The sequence below is a fragment of the Ranitomeya imitator genome, chromosome 8, assembly GCF_032444005.1.
Source record: "Ranitomeya imitator isolate aRanImi1 chromosome 8, aRanImi1.pri, whole genome shotgun sequence".
NCBI classification, from domain to species: Eukaryota; Metazoa; Chordata; class Amphibia; order Anura; family Dendrobatidae; genus Ranitomeya; species Ranitomeya imitator.
Window position 1 is genome coordinate 54081149 of NC_091289.1, and position 23120 is coordinate 54104268.

The 23120-nt window shown below is 48.9% G+C and overlaps 1 protein-coding gene across 3 annotated transcripts in view; it reads left to right on the forward strand.

Annotated features, from left to right (window-relative positions):
• TEF (TEF transcription factor, PAR bZIP family member) overlaps positions 1 to 23120 on the forward strand; it is a 55131-nt gene that overhangs the window by 23834 nt on the left and 8177 nt on the right. The window contains exons 1-4 of one of the 3 annotated variants that reach the window (XM_069736935.1): positions 10764 to 10985; positions 16797 to 17102; positions 19858 to 20078; positions 20251 to 20462. In XM_069736935.1, the coding sequence (XP_069593036.1) occupies positions 10847 to 10985; positions 16797 to 17102; positions 19858 to 20078; positions 20251 to 20462 (878 nt within the window). In that variant the 5' untranslated portion in view covers positions 10764 to 10846. Of the gene's footprint in view, positions 1 to 10763; positions 10986 to 16796; positions 17103 to 19857; positions 20079 to 20250; positions 20467 to 23120 lie in introns of those variants that run through there. The other 2 variants (XM_069736936.1, XM_069736937.1) reach the window with 2 other exon arrangements.

Below are 23120 nucleotides of genomic sequence, written 5' to 3' on the forward strand. Positions count from 1 at the left end.
CTGGCAGGGGGAGGAGGGATCAGCAATTGAAGAGGATGACTTATGCAGGGAAAAGAGATCTCCTGTTTCTACATAGGGCTTAAAAGGATTCAGCTAGTCTGCTTTTACACAAGTGATGTCAGACTTAAGGAGTTGTTTGGTCCTATTCGATAAGTCTGCAGTCATTCTGTGTGACTGCAGACTAAAGGTACCGTCACATTAAGCGACGCTGCAGCGATCTAGACAATGATGTCGATTGCTGCAGCGTCGCTGTTTGGTCGCTGGAGAGCTGTCACACAGACAGCTCTCCAGCGACCAACGATGCCGAAGTCCCCTGGTAACCAAGGTAAACATCGGGTTACTAAGCGCAGGGCCGCGCTTAGTAACCCGATGTTTACCCTGGTTACCAGTGAAGACATCGCTGGATTGGTGTCACACACGCCGATTCAGCGATGTCAGCGGGAGATCCAGCGACGAAATAAAGTCCTGGACTTTCACCAGCGACCAACGATCTCCCAGCAGGGGCCTGATCGTTGGTCGCTGTCACACATAACGATTTCGTTGCTATGTCACAAAAAGCAACGATATCGTTATGTGTGATGGTACCTTTATGAATCCTCCCAGCGCGTGTGCTGCGGTGACTCGCCAGTTTCTGACCCTGGATCGGAGGGTATGTATGCGCTATAAATACTCCTGTCCAGAGCCGGTCTAGTGGGAGTGACCTATCTCCATTCAAGTGAATGGAAGTGAGGCCGTGCCCTCTGGCCGGGAGTATGTATATCGCATACATCCTATTCAGTCCCGGTGTAACAGGCGATGGTGTACGATCGCTGCAGCGTTGCTGTTTGGTCGCATAACGATGTCGATCGCTGCAGCGTTGCTGTTTGGTCGCTGGAGAGCTGTCACACAGACAGCTCTCCAGCGACCAACGATCCCGAAGTCCCCTGGTAACCAGGGTAACCATCGGGTTACTAAGCGCAGGGCCGCGCTTAGTAACCCGATGTTTACCCTGGTTACCAGCGTAAACGTTAAAAAAACAAACATTACATAATTACATTCCGTGTCTGCTCCGGCGCTCTGCTTTCCTCTGCACTATCAGCGCCGGTCAGCCGGAAAGCAGAGCCGTGACGTCACCGCTGTGCTTTCTGGCTGGCCGGCGCTGACACAGGATGCAGGAGGAGTGCAGAGAAGCACAGCGCCGGGGACAGACAGTTGAAGGTAAGTATGTAGTGTTTGTTTTTTTTTACGTTTACCCTGGTTACCAGTGAAGACATTGCTGAATCGGCGTCACACACGCCGATTCAGCTATGTCAGCGGGAGATCCAGCGACGAAATAAAGTTTCAGACGATCTGCTACGACGTACGATTCTCCCTGATCGCAGTAGTGTGTCAGACACAGCGAGATCGTAACGATATCGCTGGAATGTCACGGATCGTGCCGTCCTAGAGATCAAAGTGCCACTGTGTGACGGTACCCTAAGGTAAAAGCCCTTATCTTACTGCACACCAGTGTAATCTCAGATGTAATGACGGTTGTATGTTACCAGTCACATTGTATTATAAGATCAATCTTCATCACGTGATACACACAAATACCTTCCCACTACGGGGAAGTCAGGTTTGCTATTAAATAATGGCATCTAAAATCTATCTCATTTACAAGAGCTCATAAAATAGAGGAGAATATTGTAGTCTGAAGGGGTATAGTTTGACCTAGGCTATTTTACACCCCCTGGTAATTTTTTTTCCTAGGACAGTGTATCCCCCGGGGTATACTCTGGCCTGGGCCAGACTATACCTGGGTTTAATCTGAACAGCGATTAATTTGGACTGTTATACAGGGTCAGAAACTGGCAAATCCCTGCAGTACACATTGATTACACTGGGGGAATTCATAAGTTTGCGGTCACACAGAGTGACTGCAGACTTATTGTTTTGGCCCAGACAACTCCTTTAATGGGAAAAAGAAGAATTAACTGGATAGAAGGGAAAATGAGCAATTCTAAGTACAAAGTGCTATATAATATGATGACTGCAATATATTAAGAGGATAACAATTTTGATGGGAAGAGGAAGGAATAACTCGGTTATTATAGATTCTCTCTACTCCCTGATACCGTGTATCAAGACATTTCCATCAGCTCTATAAAGGCGTATTTCAGTTCACATGAAAAATGACTTATTCCTGTATAGGTTGAAACTGTCAGATCAGTGTGGGCCTGACTGCTGGGACCATCAACAATCACCAGAATGGGGGATCTGTGAACTTTCCCTTCACAGTCACCAGACTGTCCAGGAGGAGTTGAGTGGAGCATCTGGTTGCACAGGCGTCCTACTGATCCATTCACTGCCTACGGCACCAATAGGAGAATCTGCACATTTTCTTTGGAAAGTTTGCCCATGGTCGTCCTTCTTGGACCTAGTGAAGGAAAAACCTACAGATCTTCTCAATTCTAGAGTAGATGTTACCTACAGCAGGTACATTCAGAGACGAGTTATTTTCTTAGATAATGCCCACTTATTTTTTCCTTAAATCTTGAAAGTACCGTAAGAAGCCATGTTTAATCTGATTTTCCATTAATAATAAACGAAGCCAGAAAACAAAAATAATCTTTCACTGGCTAGGATCACATGCGCTGATCACACTTCCTGCAGCCGAGCGCGGGTGTACATTAACTCTTTCCTTGCAATATATGCCAGCAAATAAGTCAGTACAAAAGCCTATTTACTTCCATAGAGTCATGGGACAGTGCCACAGAAAGGGAACAGTTTAGACACATGAATGACTGTTCTACAAAAAAATAAAAAGTTAGTATTGGTAAATCATACGACCGGAGAGTAATATTTCTGTAGTAAGCAAGGCCATAGACATATCATGTAATCCAAGGTGCCAAGTATATATTTCAAGAGGTGCACCAGACAATTATAGGACAATCACCCAAACTATAAAGGGCCTTCTTAAAAATAAATAAATAAAAAAAATCTGAAGACAAAATCTTCTTAAAGAGAACCGGTCTGTTGCATTTTACTAAGTAAAGTACAGACAGGGCCATATTGGCACTCCCATACTGATTAAAATGATAACTCAGTTGAAGAAATCCACTTTTTAGATTTTCTTTAATCCTCGGTTGAAGTTTCATATTGTCGTGCATCGGGGCCAGGGTGTCGGCGGGACTAAAGGCCCCGTCACACATAGCGACGCTGCAGCGATACCGACAACGATCCGGATCGCTGCAGCGTCGCTGTTTGGTCGCTGGAGAGCTGTCACACAGACAGCTCTCCAGCGACCAACGATCCCGAGGTCCCCGGTAACCAGGGTAAACATCGGGTAACTAAGCGCAGGGCCGCGCTTAGTAACCCGATGTTTACCCTGGTTACCATCGTTAAAGTAAAAAAAACCAAACGCTACATACTTACCTATCGCTGTCTGTCCTCGGCGCTCTGCTTCTCTGGTCTGGCTGTGAGCACAGCGGCCGGAAAGCAGAGAGGTGACGTCACCGCTCTGCTTTCCGGCTGACCGGCGCTCACAGCCAGACCAGAGAAGCAAAGCGCCGAGGACAGACAGCGATAGGTAAGTATGTAGCGTTTGTTTTTTTACTTTTAGGATGGTAACCAGGGTAAACATCGGGTTACTAAGCGCCGCCCTGCGCTTAGTTACCCGATGTTTACCCTGGTTACCAGCGAAGACATCGCTGAATCGGCGTCACACACGCCGATTCAGCGATGTCAGCGGGACCTCAACGATCAAAAAATGGCCCAGGCCATTCCGACACGACCAGCGATCTCACAGCAGGGGCCTGATCGCTGGTACGTGTCACACATAGCGAGATCGCTACTGAGATCGCTGTTGCGTCACAAAACTTGTGACTCAGCAGCGATCTCGCTAGCGATCTCGCTATGTGTGACGGGGCCTTAAGGGTGGGGTCTTCAGCTTTGTTCCGTCCCCTCCCATGTGTCTGGGTGTATTTTCTTCTAATTTATTTAACATTTCCCATTAGAGATGCTCCAGGTGTTTTGATTGGAGAGTAAGGCTATGTGCACACGTTGCAGATTTGACTGTGGAATTTTCTGTGCAGATTCTCCATTTCTTGGCAGAAAACACAGGTCAGAATCTGCGCCTTTAGGCTAAATTCACAGGGTTTTCTTTTTCAGGAGTTTTTGAAGCAGAAACTTTCCAATGAAGACTCTTAAAAAAAAAACCCTCAATGTGAACATAGCCTTGGTGTATGTCCACACTGAGTCCTTTTGCGGAGTATTAGGTCGGGGTCACACTTGTGAGTGCAATGCAAGAAACTCGCACGAGTCTGTCGCCTCAGTACCCGGCACTTCCGCCGGCACTCGGGACAGGAGCGTTCAGCTACATAGGAATACATGCAGTCCTGAGTTCCGGCGGCAGTGTCGGGTACTGAGGCGAGAGACTCATGCGAGCTTCTCGCATTGCACTCACAAGTGTGATCCCGACCTTACTCCAGTCCCTGACCGGTAAGACTTGTGGCGAGGCACCCGATTCATTAAAGAGAACCTGTCACCCCGAAAATAGCGGGTGAGGTAAGCCCACCGGCATCAGGGGCTTATCTACAGCATTCTGTAATGCTGTAGATAAGCCCCCGATGTTACCTGAAAAAGGAGAAAAAGACGTTATATTATACTCACCTAGGGGCGGTCCCGCTGCTGGTTCGGTCGGATGGGCGTCTCTGGTCCGCTGCGGCGCCTCCCATCTTCATTACAAGATGTCCTCTTCTGATCTTCAGCCACGGCTCCGGCGCAGGCGTACTTTGCTCTGCCCTGTTGAGGGCAGAGGATAGTACTGCAGTGCGCAGGCGTCGGAAAGGTCAGAGGCCCGGCGCCTGCGCACTGCAGTACTTTGTCTGCCCTCAACAGGGCAGAGCAAAGTACGCCTGCGCCGGAACCGTGGCTGAAGATCAGAAGAGGACGTCTTGTAATGAAGATAGGAGGCGCCGCAGCGGACCGGAGACACCCATCCGACCGGACCAGCAGCGGGACCGCCCCTGGGTGAGTATAATCTAACGTCTTTTTCTCCTTTTTCAGGTAACATCGGGGGCTTATCTACAGCATTACAGAATGCTGCAGATAAGCCCCTGATGCCGGTGGGCTTACCTCACCCACGATTTTCGGGGTGACAGGTTCCCTTTAAGGCTACGTTCACATTAGCGTTTCCCGACACAGAGTCGGGAAACGCTGCGGCGACGCATGCGTCATGCGCCCCTATATTTAACATGGGGGGCGCATGGACATGCGTTGTGCTGCGTTGTGCGACGCATGCGTTTTTTTTTTGCCGCAAGCGTTTGCAAGTTGCATTTTTTTTGCGTCCAAATTTCAGCAAAAAAGGACGCATGAGTCACAAAACGCAGCGTTTTAGCGTGCGTTTTGGTGCGTTTTTATTTGCGTTGTGCGTTGCGTCGCCGACGCAGCGGGGCACAACGCAAATGTGAACGTAGCCTTAGAGAAGTTCATCTTAGGGGCCTGTGACTCCAGCTTGCTCCTCATCGAACTGTTCTGAATAATGCCGTTCTTCATGAATCAGGATCTGAGTTTCTTTATTCAGATTTTTGACCAGAAACTTGCCAAAATCCTCCTAAAAAAACGTGGGCATTTCCACTCCAGAAACTCGCCAAAAAGACTACTAGGATATGTTCTCATGATGAGTTTTTAATATTAATAACAAAATAATTGATCGGCACTTCCAAATCAGAAAACTGGTGTGTACAGGTGCAAAGTAGGAGTAGCCATCTCTATATGTAACGGATAAATAAAGGTGCACTCTGTAGTGCTAAAGCATATAAATATGTAATATATGAAATGTGAATAGAATATTGCCCTAGATAATAAGAATAAATGGAAATACTTTGCACATCATTTGGCCAATTCATGCATGCCCAGCAGCCAACTACAAGGTGGTCTCCAGTTTGCTGGGAACCTACATGTCTAGTGTGAATACCTCTCTTCGGCCGGGGTCACACTTGTGAGTTCAATGCGAGAAACTCGCCTCAATACCCGGCACTCGGGACTGGAACGTTCAGCTGCATAGAAATACATGGAGCTGCACACTCCGGTCCCAAGTGCCGGGTATTGATACGCTAGTTTCTCGCATCAAACTTGTAAGTGTGACCCCGGCATTAGGCCAAGGTCCCATTCGCATATAACATCCGCTGATTCTCTCGTGTGAGAGCATTGATGCGATATGCTGATGACCCTCGGCTCCTGCTCTGCTGCGAGCGTGATCCCAGTGTCCGTGCGCTGATTCTCTCACATGACAGGATTGGAGCACCGCTGCAGAGGAGACGGAGAAAGCAATGTCTCCATCTTCTCTGCTGCCGGCATTGGCGGGAATTGCACCGCACACTGGTGATATTACCCATAGATTTACATTACAGTAAACCACACATGGTTGTGTTAATAAAGTTTTGTCAAATCCAAATACCAGGAAGTATCAAAAACAAAGCAGCTTTATTTAAAACAAGACATATCAAAGAGATAAAAAAACACACTGAAAAAACGCAAGTAACTTAAAAAATGCAAAATTGCTGCAGAAAATTGTTTCATCTTTGATCACATAGTAATAGTAGCACTCAGATTCGGTTACATGCAAAGTTTAAAAAAAAATGCTGCAGATTTTGTGGCAGAATTGGTGAATTCCATGTACAGATTTTCTATTTGCGTCACCTGTGACTTTATGCAGCAGATGTATCAGCATCGCCGCTATTGTACTGCAGCAGGTATTCTGCCTCCGGAGATCCACATGGAAAATCTGCTACAATGGCGACCAATTTGCACATGACCATTAAGTTACGCAGCAATTTTTAGGCTACGAGGCGGACTGCGAGGGGCCGCGCTGAGGCAGATTGCAAAGGGCCGCTCTGAGGCGGACTGCGAGGGGCCGCTCTGAGGCGGACTGCGAAGGGTCGCGCTGAGGCGGACTGCGAGATGCTGCGCTGAGGCGGACTGAAATCTAATAGCTTTTGCTGGTACTGTAAAAAGTGTCTTAGACTTTACATTAAAATTCTGAATGTGAACAAAGCCTTAGGCTGCCGTCACACTAGCAGTATTTGGTCAGTACTTTACCTCAGTATGTGTAGGCCAAAACCAGGAGTGGGTGATAAATACAGAAGTGGTGACGTGTTTCTATTTTACTTTTCCTCTGATTGTTCCTCTCCTGGTTTTGGCAAACAAATACTGAGGTATATTACTGACTAAATACTGCTAGTGTGACGGCAGCCTGAGGCCGGCGTCACACTAGCGAGTTTTACAGACGTATGAGAGGCGCAGAAAATACGCATTGCACACGAACCAATGATTTTCTATGGGGCAGCTCCTATCTGCCGTATTTTACTGATCCGTATTATACGGTCTTGTATGGCCGTAGAAAATCGTAGCATGCTGCGTTTGTCAGCGTATTGCGCAAAAAATACGCCAATGAATGTCAATGGGGGTGAGAAAAATACGGATTACACACGGACCAGCAGTGTGACTTGCAAGAAATACGCAGCGGTGTTCTATAGAAAAGCCGGCAATTCAGTGCGGTGTATAGTAAAATCACACTGACAGGTTAGAATAGAATACCGATAATAAATGTCTACACATAGTATAGGGGTATATATATACTAGATGGTGGCCCGATTCTAACGCATCGGGTATTCTAGAATATGCATGTCCACGTAGTATATTGCACAGCCCACGTAGTATATTGCACAGCCCACGTAGTATATTGCCCAGCCATGTAGTATATTGCCCAGTCACGTAGTATATTGCCAAGCCATGTAGTATATTGCCCAGCCACGTAGTATATTGCCCAGTCACGTGGTATATTGCCCAGCCACGTGGTATATTGCTCAGTCACGTGGTATATTGCCCAGCCAGGTGGTATATTGCACAGAGACGTAGTATACAGCACAGAGCCACGTAGTATATTGCACAGCGACGTAGTATATTGCCCAGTCACGTAGTATATTGGCCAGTCACGTAGTATATTGCACAGCCACGTATGTAACAGGTTAAAAAGACTTAAAATAAAAAATAAACATATACTCACGTTCCGAGGGCCCATTGTAGTCCTGTCACCTGTGTGCGGTGCACGCGGCAGCTTCTGGTCCCAGGGTTGGTATGAGCGCAGGACCTAAGATGAAGTCGTGGTCACATGACTGTGACGTCATGGAAGGTCCTTCTCGCATAGCATCCTTAGCACCGGAGCCTGCCGCTTGCACTGCCGAAGAGAGGACGCACGTCGGAGGGTGAGAATAACCTTTTTTTCTATTATTATTATTTGTAACATTAGATCTCTTTACTATTGATGCTGCATACACAGTAAAAAATTAGTCACACAGGGTTAATAGCTGCGTTAATGGAGTGCGTTACACCGCGGCATAATGCGGTCCATTAACGCTGCCATTAACCCTGTGTGAGGGTTGACTGGAGGGGAGTATGGAGCGGGCACTGACTGCTGGGAGGAAGAAGCAGCCATTTTTCCACCGGACTGCGCCATCGCTGATTGATCGTGGCAATGGTTGTGGGCGTTTTGCCACGACCAATCAGCGACTTGGATTTCCATCACAGACAGAGGCCGCAACCAATGAATATCCGTGACAGACAGACAGACGGAAGTGACCATTAGACAATTATATAGTAGATATACTGTATATGTCAGTTAGTAATGTGTATGTGCAAAATTTGGGCGCTGTTAAAATAAAGGGTTAAATCGCAGAAAAAACTGGCATAGGCTCCCGCGCAATTTTCTCCGCCAGAGTGGTAAAGCCAGTGACTGAGGGCAGATATTAATAGCCTGGAGAGGGTCCATGGTTATTACCCGCCCCCCCCCCCCCCCCCGGCTAAAAACACCTGCCCCCAGCTGCCCCAGAAAATGCACATCTGTAAGATGCGCCTATTCTGGCACTTGGCCCCTCTCTTCCCACTCCCCTGTAGTGGTGGGATATGGGGTAATAAAGGGTTAATGTCACCTTGCTATTGTCAGGTGACATTAAGCCGGGTTAATAATGGAGAGGTGTCAATAAGACGCCTATCCATTATTAATCCAATAGTAGTAAATGGTTAATAAAACACAAACACATTATGAAAAAAGTATTTTATTGAAATAAAGACACAGGGTGTTGTAATAGTTTATTATACTCTCAATCCAATTGAAGATCCTTGTCACCTGAAACAAAGTTAAAATAAAAAATCAAAATTATCCCATACCTTCCGTTGTTCAGTCTCGTCCCACACTGTAAATCCATCTGAAGGGGTTAAATACCGTAATTTTATAAGCAGGAGCCTGCTAATGCAGCCGCCCCTGCCTGTAAAAATTGGGGAATGAATGGAAAGCAGGGGAACATAGCTACCTAGACTTGCGGTGCTGCGCCCCCTACAGGCATAACCTCAGATGAACTTGAGCGTGAGAAAATATTCTGAAAAATTCCCACACTCGAGTTCATTTGAGGTTATGCCAGCAGGGGGTGCTGTATGAAATATATATAGTGTGTGTGTGTGTGTGTTGTGTGTGTTGCCGGCGAGAAAATCTCGCTATACGGATTACATACGGAGGATGACATGCGCAAAATACGCAGCCACTCCCTGCCTACGGATAACATACGGATCACTGTTTTGGGAACAGTTCTGCGTATTACGGCCGTAAAAAAACAGACTATATTTTCATACGCCTGGTGTGACACCGGCCTTACACTGAGGTGAGCCACAGCTTAGGCTACTTTCACACTTCCGTCGGTACGGGGCCGTTTTAAACCGTCGGCCCGACAGACGTTGTGCTAAATTCAGCACAACGTGGGCATCGGATGCAGTTTTCAGACGCATCCGCTGCCCATTGTGAGTTTCGGAGAGGAGGGGGCGGAGTTCTGGCCATGCATGCGCGGTCGAAAATGGCGGACACTTCGCACAAAAAGTTACATTGAACTTTTTTTGTGCCGACGGTCCGCCAAAACACGACGCATCCGTTGCATGAAGGATGCGACGTGTGGCCATACGTTGCAATGCGTAGCTAATGCAAGTCTATGGAGAAAAAACGCATCCTGCAGGCGACTTTGCAGGATGCGTTTTTTCTCCAAAACGACGCATTGTAACGTAGCCCAAATGACGGAAGTGTGAACGTAGCCTTATGTGCACCAGGAGGTAATCTGTGTCTGGCCGCTAGATGTAGCGGGCACAGAACAAACACTCGCAGATGTACTTATCCTGCGTGGAAGATAAACCCACCAGTGTAAACTGCTCCCCACCAGCCTCCCCCTGAGAAGCCCACGTGGTCCACCAGTCACATGACATTCCTGTGAGGCGCACGTGCTGGAGCCCTGTGACAGCTCGGCGCGGTAAACAAGGGGCAAGGCCGGATCCTAGCGATGGGCCAATCAGAACCAAAGAATGTATACACGCCCCTTTGAACCTGACATGTCAGACGTCCAATTGGCAACAGGAAATAGGTGGGCGGGGTTACCTGATTGATAGCCAATTCTGTGTAAACGTGACAGCGCCTCCAACATCTCGTGACTGGGGGGCGTGACTACCTGTAAGATGCCCATTTGAGCCAATCAGCTCCCACTCTATACATTATGCAAATATCAGACAGATGCAGAGCCAATGAGCCCGATGTGTAGCGCTGCAGCGTCAGAACGTTCGTCCCTGCAAAGCTCTCGTGATAGGGAAACTAGAAATCACGCCCATTAGGTGCGTCATCACGGCATGCCCTATGACCATTGGTGGATACGGAGGTTATTTGCATGTAGTCAATGTTCTAACCAATCAACCTCGGAAGCTCATGAATAATGGCGAGAGCGCGGAATGTAGCCACTGGTTGCCAGTGATTAGTTGTGTACGGTGCTAGTGACTCGGCGACACCGTGCCCGCAATGTCTGCAGCGCAGCCGTCAGCCCAGGCCTCTCCCGCTCCGGCGGCACCGGGCTCGCTGCTCGGAGACTCCTTCCCGCTGGTGCTGAAGAGGCTGATAGAGAACCCTCCGAGGAGCTGCCTGGACCCGGGAGACGTAGGTGAGGCGCTGCTCCCGCCATGGCGCCTCCTCCCTCCGTGCGGCCGTGAGCGCTGCCCAGAACACCGCCGATAGTGTGCGCCCTGCCCCGGTGCCGGAGACCCCGCTGTACCGCCAGGTGCCCGCACGGCCTCAGCAGAGGGAGACCCCGCTGTACCGCCCGGTGCCCGCACGGCCTCTGCACAGGGAGACCCCGCTGTACCGCCCGGTGCCCGCATGGCCTCAGCAGAGGGAGACCCCGCTGTACCGCCCGGTGCCCGCACGGCCTCAGCAGAGGGAGACCCCGCTGTACCGCCCGGTGCCCGCACGGCCTCTGCACAGGGAGACCCCGCTGTACCGCCAGGTGCCCGCACGGCCTCAGCAGAGGGAGACCCCGCTGTACCGCCAGGTGCCCGCACGGCCTCTGCACAGGGAGACCCCGCTGTACCGCCAGGTGCCCGCACGGCCTCAGCAGAGGGAGACCCCGCTGTACCGCCAGGTGCCCGCACGGCCTCTGCGGAGGGAGACCCTGCTGTAGCGCCAGGTGCCCGCACGGCCTCTGTACAGGGAGACCCCGCTGTAGCGCCAGGTGCCCGCATGGCCTCTGCACAGGGAGACCCCGCTGTACCGCCCAGTGCCCGCACGGCCTCTGCACAGGGAGACCCCGCTGTAGCGCCCGGTGCCCGCACGGCCTCTGCAGAGGGAGACCCCGCTGTAGCGCCCGGTGCCCGCACGGCCTCTGCACAGGGAGACCCCGCTGTAGCGCCCGGTGCCCGCATGGCCTCTGCAGAGGGAGACCCCGCTGTACCGCCCGGTGCCCGCATGGCCTCTGCACAGGGAGACCCCGCTGTACCGCCCAGTGCCCGCACGGCCTCTGCACAGGGAGACCCCGCTGTAGCGCCCGGTGCCCGCACGGCCTCTGCAGAGGGAGACCCCGCTGTACCGCCCGGTGCCCGCATGGCCTCTGCAGAGGGAGACCCCGCTGTACCGCCCAGTGCCCGCACGGCCTCTGCACAGGGAGACCCCGCTGTAGCGCCCGGTGCCCGCATGGCCTCTGCACAGGGAGACCCCGCTGTACCGCCCGGTGCCCGCACGGCCTCTGCACAGGGAGACCCCGCTGTAGCGCCCGGTGCCCGCACGGCCTCTGCGGAGGGAGACCCCGCTGTACCGCCCAGTGCCCGCACGGCCTCTGCACAGGGAGACCCCGCTGTAGCGCCCGGTGCCCGCATGGCCTCTGCACAGGGAGACCCCGCTGTACCGCCCGGTGCCCGCATGGCCTCTGCAGAGGGAGACCCCGCTGTACCGCCCAGTGCCCGCACGGCCTCTGCACAGGGAGACCCCGCTGTAGCGCCCGGTGCCCGCATGGCCTCTGCACAGGGAGACCCCGCTGTACCGCCCGGTGCCCGCACGGCCTCTGCACAGGGAGACCCCGCTGTAGCGCCCGGTGCCCGCACGGCCTCTGCGGAGGGAGACCCCGCTGTACCGCCCAGTGCCCGCACGGCCTCTGCACAGGGAGACCCCGCTGTAGCGCCCGGTGCCCGCATGGCCTCTGCACAGGGAGACCCCGCTGTACCGCCCGGTGCCCGCACGGCCTCTGCACAGGGAGACCCCGCTGTAGCGCCCGGTGCCCGCACGGCCTCTGCGGAGGGAGACCCCGCTGTAGCGCCCGGTGCCCGCATGGCCTCTGCAGAGGGAGACCCCGCTGTAGCGCCCGGTGCCCGCACGGCCTCTGCACAGGGAGACCCCGCTGTAGCGCCCGGTGCCCGCACGGCCTCTGCAGAGGGAGACCCCGCTGTACCGCCCGGTGCCCGCATGGCCTCTGCACAGGGAGACCCCGCTGTAGCGCCCGGTGCCCGCACGGCCTCTGCACAGGGAGACCCCGCTGTACCGCCCGGTGCCCGCACGGCCTCTGCACAGGGAGACCCCGCTGTAGCGCCCGGTGCCCGCACGGCCTCTGCACAGGGAGACCCCGCTGTACCGCCCGGTGCCCGCACGGCCTCTGCAGAGGGAGACCCCGCTGTACCGCCCGGTGCCCGCAGGGCCTCTGCAGAGGGAGACCCCGCTGTACCGCCCGGTGCTATGAGCTACCTGTACACGGTGTTCTGTAGGTGTGTGTGGGCCGCAGCCCCCCTTATGGCTCCGGTCACACGGTCAGTATTTACCTCAGTATAACAGAAACCCGTCACCACTTCTGCATTTACCACCCACTGCTGGTTTTGGCTGCCAAATCCTGAGGTAAATACTGACGGTGTGACCATGGCCTACATAGCCCCGCTCTCCCCACATCCGAGAACACCGGCTGATTATTCTCATTACACTTTGATTGAGGCGACATCAATTTTTCTTGGAGGTTGGTAAAAAAAAAAAAAAAAACTCCATGCAGTCTGTGAAACCATCTCTGTGCAGCCCAATAGATTTTTGTTCGTGGACCCATAGACTCTTATTGCAGACTAGATGGTGGCCTGATTCTAACGCATCGGGTATTCTGGAATATGCATGTCCACGTAGTATATTGCACAGCACACGTAGTATATTGCTACCCGGCCGACATGGTATATTGCCGCCCGCATAGGCAGCATCAATAGTAAAACGTTGGTCACACAGGGTTAATAGCAGCGTTAACCGGCGTGCGTTACACCACGGCATAGCGCGGTCGGGTAACGCTGCCATTAACCCTGTGTGAGCGGTGACTGGAGGGGAGTATGGAGCGGGCACTGACTGTGGGGAGGAAAGAGTGGTCATATTGCTGCCGGACTGTGCCCATCGCTGATTGGTCGTGGCAAAACGCCCAAGACCAATCAGCGACTTGGATTCCATGACAGACAGAGGCCGCGACCAATGAATATCTGGGACAGACAGAAAGACGGAAGTGACCCTTAGACAATTATATAGTAGATTTTGATCCAAAACTCAGATCAATCTAAAAAAAAAAAATCTGATTTTTTTTTTTTTTTCCTTCTGGACCACTCAGAATTATAGAAAAATTGGTAATGTGCACAAGCGCATAGAACAGTGTTCCCCAAGTCCAGTCCTCAAGAGCAACCAACAGGTCATGTTTTCGGGATTTCCTTAGTATTGCACAGGTTATAATTGCACCACATGCTCAGGCAATAATTCCATCACCTGTGCAAAACTAAGGAAATCCTGAAAACCCGACCTGTTGGTTGCTCTTGAGGACTGGAGTTGGGGAACACTGCCATAGAATATCATAGGCACGAGTGTTGTGTGAGAAAATCAGAGATGTGCACGAGCCCATAGTGTTATGTACAGGTGATCTGTATTTCCCCCTACAGTAATGTGTGGATATATATATATATATATATATATATATATATATATATATATATATATATATATATATATATATATATATATATATATATATATATATATATATATATATATATATATATATATATATATATATATATATATATATATATATAAACTGTGGCCCGATTCTAACGCATCGGGTATTCTAGAATATGCATGTCCCTGTAATATATGGACAATGATGATTCCAGAATTCGCGGCAGACTGTGTCCGTCACTGATTGATCGAGGCAACCTTTATGACATCATCGTCGCCATGGCAACCATTATGACATCATCGTCGCTGTGCCCGGGTAACGCATCGGGTATTCTAGAATATGCATGTCCCCGTAGTATATGGACAATGATGATTCCAGAATTCGCGGCAGACTGTGCCCGTCGCTGACTGGTCGAGGCAACCTTTAGGACATCATCGTCGCCATGGCAACCATTATGACATCTACGTCGATACTGTGCCCATTGCTGATTGGTCGAGGCCTGGCGGCCTCGACCAATCAGACGCGGGATATCTACGTCCTTTATGACATCATCATCGCTGTGCCCGTCGCTGATTGGTCGAGGCCTGGCGGCCTCGACCAATCAGAGACGCAGGATTTCTACGTCGATGCTGTGCCGGTCTCTGATTGGTCGAGGCCTGGCGGCCTCGACCAATCAGAGAGCCGGGATTTCCAAGACAGACAGACAGACCCTTAGGCAATTATATATATCTCTATCTATCTATCTATCTATCTATCTATCTATCTATCTATCTATCTATCTATCTATCGTATAGATAGATACACACACAGTACAGAGTACTGCAAAGCAAGAGCCAAGAGTGTGCAAAGCAGTCATCAAAGCAAAAGGTGTCTACTTTGAAGAACCTAGAATATAAGACATAATTTCAGTTGTTTCACACTTTTTTGTTAAGTATATAATTCCACATGTGTTAATTCATAGTTTTGATGCCTTCAGTGTGAATGTACAATTTTCATAGTCATGAAAATACAGAAAAATCTTTAAATGAGATGTGTCCAAACTTTTGGTCTGTACTGTATATAGATATATCTATCCCCTCCTATAGAATATGTATGAGTGACGTCCCTGTTTCCTTAGCACCTCCTGTACAGTACTATGTACACGTGTATAGCATCATCTCCTATAGAATATGTGAGTGACGTCCATGTCTCCTTAGCACCTCCTGTAGAGTATTATGTACACATGTATAGCGTCATCTCCTGTACAGTACTATGTACACGTGTATAGCATCATCTCCTATAGAATATGTGAGTGACGTCCATGTCTCCTTAGCACCTCCTGTAGAGTATTATGTACACATGTATAGCGTCATCTCCTGTACAGTACTATGTACACGTGTATAGCATCATCTCCTATAGAATATGTGAGTGACGTCCCTGTCTCCTTAGCACCTCCTGTAGAGTATTATGTACACATGTATAGCGTCATCTCCTGTACAGTACTATGTACACGTGTATAGCATCATCTCCTATAGAATATGTGAGTGACGTCCATGTCTCCTTAGCACCTCCTGTAGAGTATTATGTACACATGTATAGCGTCACCTCCTGTAGAGTATTATGTACGTGTTCTGTCTCCTCCAGTAGAGTACCATGTACGCTTTGCGTCGTCCTATTAGCTGATCTATGACTCTCCCGATCCGGTTCACTGTGTGCACGGTGGACCAGTCCTGCAGGTGCACTACCAGTATGTCAGTCTGGGATGCCAGGAGTGTTTCTTTCCACATGATGTGCCCACAGCCTTCACTTTTGCTTCTCTGCAGGAATCCAGCCATACTGCCTATAGTGCTCCATTATAGTGTCATGCGCCCAACACATCCAAAATCTATTCAAAAGATTTATAGAAAAGACAGTTCTAAAGCAGATACGTATTCTGCGTTCCTAACCCCTCACGTAGAGACCACTACTCTCGGCTGTGAAGTATGTCTGTTTTGATGTTTTTACTGTTCGGACGCCCACAGTCCTCTGAGCAGTGTTACTGAAAGCATTTGGGCTCGTCTGGGTACAATTCTTTTGTTCTTGAATGCATTTGTTTTTAGCTAAAAATATTTGTTTTGTTACTGGGTGTCATTAAAATGATTGCACTTTTTCTCTTTTGTTTTGTATTGTCTGTTGCTGGCTGCAGAATGAGTTAACTTACAATCTGTCAGTGAGCTCCTTCTGGCAGGGAGTGTGTAACTTACCTTTTTTTTTTCTTAACTGATTGACCACATGAAAGTTCCGCTTTCCTTTGTGGCCATAAATATGGGGAGAGGAGCAGAAGACAGACAAAAGCTTACAAATTCCCTGACAAATTTCTAATTTTACTCCTATGAGGGTTACCCTGAATTTCTTAGTTTCCAGCTTACGAAGGACTACATTTATTTTTGGGACGGGAACCGTTGTTGGTAATGACCATTCGTGTACAGCGCTGCGGAGCATGTTGGCGATACTTAACCAATATGCACAAATGATAAGTAAAATAATTGTTTGTTTTTTTTCCAGACAAAGACAAGATTAAGTTGGAGAAAAATGACGACCTTGATGGGACCTCGCTTGCTGTGTCGGCTGCGCTCATGCCCCCTATTTGGGATAAGACCATTCCATACGATGGAGAGTCTTTTCATCTGGAATATATGGACCTTGATGAGTTTCTGTTAGAGAATGGGATCCCATCCAGCCCCACACAGCTGGCTCAGGCCATACAGAACCCACTGGTGCCAGTGTCCAAGCTGGAGGAAGAAGAGGAGTCGGCGTCCACCTCGTCCACATCCCCGGTGTCGCCGTCTGTTCTGCTGCAGAATACGGAAGGTGCTGTTCTAGTAATTTGCCTTATAGTTTACACTCCGCCATGTGCTACACATGCACTTCACACACTGTGACTTGCAGTTCCATTTTGGAGATCTTCAATATTTCCAATTAACCCTTAGATGTCACATTCAGTAGCAACTGGGGTATCTAAAGGCCATGTTCACACAGTGCGTTTTTTACCGCGGAACCGCGGCGGTTTTGCGGCTGCGGTTCCGCAGCTGTTTTCCATGCAGGGTACAGTACACTATACCCTATGGAAAACAGGACACACTGTGCACATGGTCCGGAAATTGTAAAAAAAAAGACGCGCTGAATAGCTCCCGGAAAAAAGAAGGAGCATGTCAATTCTTCTTCCTGAACCGCAGCGGTTCTGCACCCATAGACCTCCATTGTGAGGTCAAAATCGCAGTAAAACCCGCAGATCAAAAATATATCTGCGGGTTTTACTGCGATTTGATGTGCAGAACCGCTGCAGCAGGAAGTGCGGGGGAGCGGGCGGAAGTGCGTGGGCGGAGTGTGGCCGCCCCCCCGTGCTCCGATCCCGCCCCCCCGTGCTCCGATGCCCCCCCCCCCCCGTGCTCCGATGCCCCCCCCAGTGCTCCGATGCCCCCCCCCCGTGCCCTAATCTCCCCCCCTTATACTTACCCGGCGTCCCGGTGTCCGTCCGGCCGTCTTCTCCCTGGGCGCCGCCATCTTGCAAAATGGCGGGCGCATGCGCAGTGCGCCCACCGAATCTGCCGGCCGGCAGATTCGCTCCAAAGTGCATTTTGATCACTGAGATATAACCTATCTCAGTGATCAAAATAAAAAAATAGTAAATGACACCCCCCCACTTTGTCACCCCCATTGGTAGGGACAATAAAAAAAATTAAGAATTTTTTTTTTTTTTTTTTTCACTAAGGTTAGAATAGGGTTAGGGGTAGGGTTAGGGGTAGGGTTAGGGGTAGGGTTAGGGGTAGGGTTAGGGGTAGGGTTAGGGTTAGGGGTAGGGTTAGGGTTAGGGGTAGGGTTAGGGTTAGGGGTAGGGTTAGGGTTAGGGGTAGGGTTAGGTATTTTCAGCCATTTTAGCCCTAAAAAGCTTCCTAGGAAACACACAGTAAAAAAAGGATAAAAAAACGCATCAAAAAACGCATCAAAAAAGGACAAAAAAAGGACCTGCGTTTTCTGCCAAGAGCTGCAGTTTTTTAAAAAAACTGTCCTGAAAAAAAAAGGATGGAAATCCTGAACGTGTGAACATACCCAAAGAGTTTGAAGCAGAAGGCCAATATATCTGTCCATTATTTGTACTAACAAGCAAAGCTTTTAAAAACAAACAAACAAGCTGAGTTCTATCATGTACAGAGCCTAGGAAACAGGCGGGCATAGTACATAAATATACTACATAAGTATCGTGCATTTTTTTGTAAAAGGTCATGTCCATGAGAGCACATGCTTTGATGAAATCCAGCAGTGGGAATCGTGCTTTATTCAAATGCATCTTTATTATTTAATCAATAAAATATCTTGGGGGAAAAAAACATTCAAAAACTAAGAGTCTCAAACTCTTTTCAGAGTTCTATCCTTAACCATTGCTTATGGTTAAGGAAATAGGTCTGAAACACACTTCTGATTTATTTATTTTTATTATTTTTGCAGGTTTTTCCAAGATATTTTATTGATTTAAATAATATGTTTTTATCAAGGCATGATTCCTATACTGGATTTCATCATTCCTATGTATTCATCTTGCTGTGTTCCATGCACAGGAGGAACGAGAGTTTCATAATTGAGAATACAGGGGAGCTGACTTTCGTCTTGGTTTGCATGGCCACTAATAGATAGGCAATGAAAAAGGAAAAAAAAAGTGGTTTTAAATAATTTTTTTAAGGGGTTGTCATGTGAAAACCAACCTATTGATCAGTGGGGGTCTAATGGCTGTATCTGCACCGATCCTCAAAAATGGACACTTTTATTCCCATTAGAATAGTGAAAAGTTCTCGACCACCACTCCATTTATTCTCTATGGGGCTGCTGAGCTCTGTGCTCCCATGTTTTTTGGGGGGCTGGTGCGGGGAAATGCTGCCTTAGGCCTGCAACTCACAGGATCCTTTTACCCCAATAATCAGCTCAGGAAAGGATTATATGATGCAGTGGTGTGTGGTTGAATAGACACGATCACATCTAGACCTGCTTTCATGTAAATTTCTAAATGGATCTGAGAATTCTCAACATGACAAACCTTTTTTTTAGAAAGAAAACCAAACCGGTCGGAGTCCACTTCACCTTTTTCTGCTGGAAAAATTTAATCCGCACAGAACATTTCCACAGCAAAAAATCCGTAGTGAATCTGCAGAGGCAAAATCCAGGGCTATTTGTGCAGATTTCCCTGCTGATTTACTCCAGATTTCTTTTTCCGCTTTTGGGTGAAATCTGAAGCATAAATTGACATTTATTTGGATTTCAAATTCGGAGCCCAATTTCCACTGTGATTTTGTAAAATGTCATCCACAACCCAGGTAATATGCAGGGGATCTTCCTTTCTGTATATACTGATGGAAAATCTGCCGTATACGACCCATGTGCTCATGACTTAAATATCTAACAGTACCTGCTGAAATGAATGTAAAATCGATTTTTAACTTAGTAGGGAATTCCTGAACAGTTCACCATTTATAATTAATAGTTGCATTTATCTATTGCCCAAACCATTCTGTCTTAAAGACCTCCGGATTTATACTGTAGTGACAAATCTGCCTTTTTTATTCTTGCAATGTAGAAGTCTCTGTAAAAGAAGAGTCCGATCCGCCAAGTCCTATAGATCCTGAAAAAGTAGAAGTGGAAGTAAACTTCAATCCAGACCCCAGTGATCTGGTGCTCTCCAGCGTGCCGGGAGGAGAGCTTTTTGATCCGAGGAAACACAAATTTGCAGAAGAAGAGTTGAAGCCACAACCCATGATTAAGAAGGCCAAGAAAGTTTACGTCCCAGAGGATTTGAAGGTGTTGTAAATAAATTGTGCTGCTTCTTCCGTGTGTCTATAATGTTTAGTAGTAAATTACACTATATGATATTTTTAAAGTAGCTTTACAACATAGAACATGTCTCATCGATATGATGAATTCCTGTGTTTATATTGGGGTGTACGACAATGACTTGGTGATATTCATACAGGATGAAAAATACTGGAACAGACGGAAGAAGAATAATGTGGCGGCTAAGCGATCCCGAGACGCCCGGCGACTTAAAGAGAACCAGATCACTGTCCGAGCCGCTTTCCTAGAAAAGGAGAACACTGCTCTACGTACAGAAGTGGCGGAGTTACGGAAAGAGCTGGGCAAATGCAGAAACATAATTACCAAATATGAGAGCCAATATGGAGAGTTGTAAGCATCCTCTTAATATGTTACCAAATGTCCTTCCCACCCCGTAAGAATACTGCGACGGTTACTCTTAAAATCCACTACCCTTCTGCTATACTATGTTTAGTAGAGAAGTGCTGAGGATCAGAGGGCACATTTAGGAGCTATGGATATCCTACAGAGCAATCTTACTGGTAGTGATGGTGGATGTGAGGCTGAGGCCATAGACCAGGTGACTGGTGACTATTTCATTAGTGATTTTTTTTTTTTTTTTTTTTTTATAACCACACTTTATGGCCTTCAATATTGTGGAGGTTTCAGTCTCCTGGGGTTTTGGGTACTAAATGTGGGCAAAAGCCCTAAAGTGTATGGTCATCACTAATTTTGGCCCTTTTTTTTAATACGTCTCATAATAATTCAGACAATTAGAAGAGGGGAATGTCTTTAGATGACGGCAGCCATGGAGCTTTCTGGAGAGTTTCTGAGGGCATGTAGAGTAAAGTGTTTTTGGGGAAATTCTTGGGGACCGGTCCACACGCGGCATTTTGTTTTGATTCGTCAGGCGACTGTGGAATCTAAGTGAGTGAGGTGACGGACCTCCACCTAAAGCTGGCCATACTCGTTAGATATAAATTGGCACAGACCAGCCCACTATCTACTATATAAGAGGGCATCCTGATCTTTGATGGAAAATTAAACATCTGGCAAGTTCAATCCTTCTCAGAAAGAATAGCGGCTTACTCCAGCCAAACCTCCATGCACATTTTTACAAGCTGAGTGTGCATGGAAGGGTCAAATAACACGTCTGCCAGCTGATCGTTTGCTAGACGGCTACCGTGTGTGGCCACGGATTTTCCTGAAATGCGGCTGCAGGGTAATGCAGCTTTACGGATACTATTTGCAGTGATGGTGTGTATGGGAAGGGGTTATACAGATCGGATAGCCCGCTGCTCAATTCAGGGAAGAGAAAAGGGCACCAGGTAGATGCATCACATGGGATCATGACTTCTGCAATTTGTGGAGCAGTGTGTCCTATAGCATCCCCTAGATAAAAATCGTATTGCATGAAGCTCTGATTGTAATGCCTCTGCTAGAGACATCTGATTTTTATTTATTTTATTTTTCTTTATCGCCTTTCATTGGGGGACACAGGAACCTTGGGTGTATGCTGCTGCCACTAGGAGGCTGACACTATGCAAATAAAAAAGTTAGCTCCTCCTCTGCAGTGTACACCCCACCGACTGGCATTATACTCTTCAGTTTAGCTTAGTGTCAGTAGGAGGTGGACACGGGTCTTTCATTAGACCCTTATCTACCTCAATGGGCGTCGTTCCTTTTCATGTTTTTCCGGAGGGATACAGGGTGAAGTCACACCTGTACTCCCACAATACGGACTATGAGTACGGTGTGTACTGCCACCCCATATCCTCATAGATCCCTCACCAGGACCAAGACCCTAGCACACAAGCGTGCTTAGAAGTTCGGTCCTGTCCCCTAACCCACTGGCATCTTCAGGGATCTCTCAAAATGTCTTCTAAAGGGGGCCGCTCTCGCCCCCCCCTACTTCATCTACTGCCTTAGTCACGTACTTTGCATGTTCGTCCTGTAACAGCAAACTTCCCTCAGGTCAGTCCTCCCCACTGTGTCAGTCCTGCAGCAATCCGATTGTTCCCACCTCCCAGGATCCCCCGGCTGTTCCGCCCGAGAGTGATCCCCCCCCCATCCCAGGCTGGGCCGCCTCTCTGTCACAATCGGCGGATTTAACACGGGTGTCTCAAACCCTGGTGTCCGCGCTGGATCGGTTACCCCTGCAGACCCCTGCCGTGGCCAGCGGGTCGCAGGAACCGCCGCCCGAGCCCTCCTTGATAAGCCACAAAAGGTCCAGACAGGAACGTCGGTCTGAGTCCTCTTCGCGCTCCATCTCGCCAGACGGCCCTCCCCTGCGGTCGGCGTCCCCTCGACCCTCCTCCCCTGAGTCAGGCGAGGCATTCTCTGATGCGCCCTCAGAGGATATTTCGAAGCTGGATTCTAACCAAATCGCCACCATGAGGGAGATTGTCCAGACTCTCATTGGGGCAGTAAACCAATCCTGTGGCATAAAACATCCCTCTACGGAACCCGCAGATCAGGCGGTTTCGTTTAGACGGGCCAAACCACCTTCCAAATTTTTTGCTCCTCATCCTGAATTCGAGGAAATCATGTCCAGAGAGAGAGAGAGAACCCCACTAGGCGTTTTCAGAGGGGAAAACGCCTGGGTGTGTTATATCCCTTTTCTCCAGAACTTACGGCCAATTGGACGGTCTCTCGGTGGATCTCCCTGCTTCCTCTGTCCGGCGGAGCATCTCTGAAGGACTCTAACGATAGGGCTATAGAATCCTTTGCGAAGTCAGCTTTTGAAGCGGCTGCAGCGGCTATATGCCCAGCTTTTGCTTCCACTTGGGTTTCTAAATCCATCTCCAAATGGGCCAAAGAGCTCCGTCAAGGTATCCTGGACGGGGCGCCTCCCGTGCAACTAGTGGAGCTTGCCAACCAGATTTCCCACGCCGGTGAATACCTGGTCTCTGCCTCCCTGGATGTCGTTTCTTGTGCGGCTCAGGCTTCCAGCAATGCCGTTGCCATCCGCCGCACCGTTTGGCTCAAGGCCTGGCAGGCGGACTTATCTTCTAAAAAGTCCCTCACTAG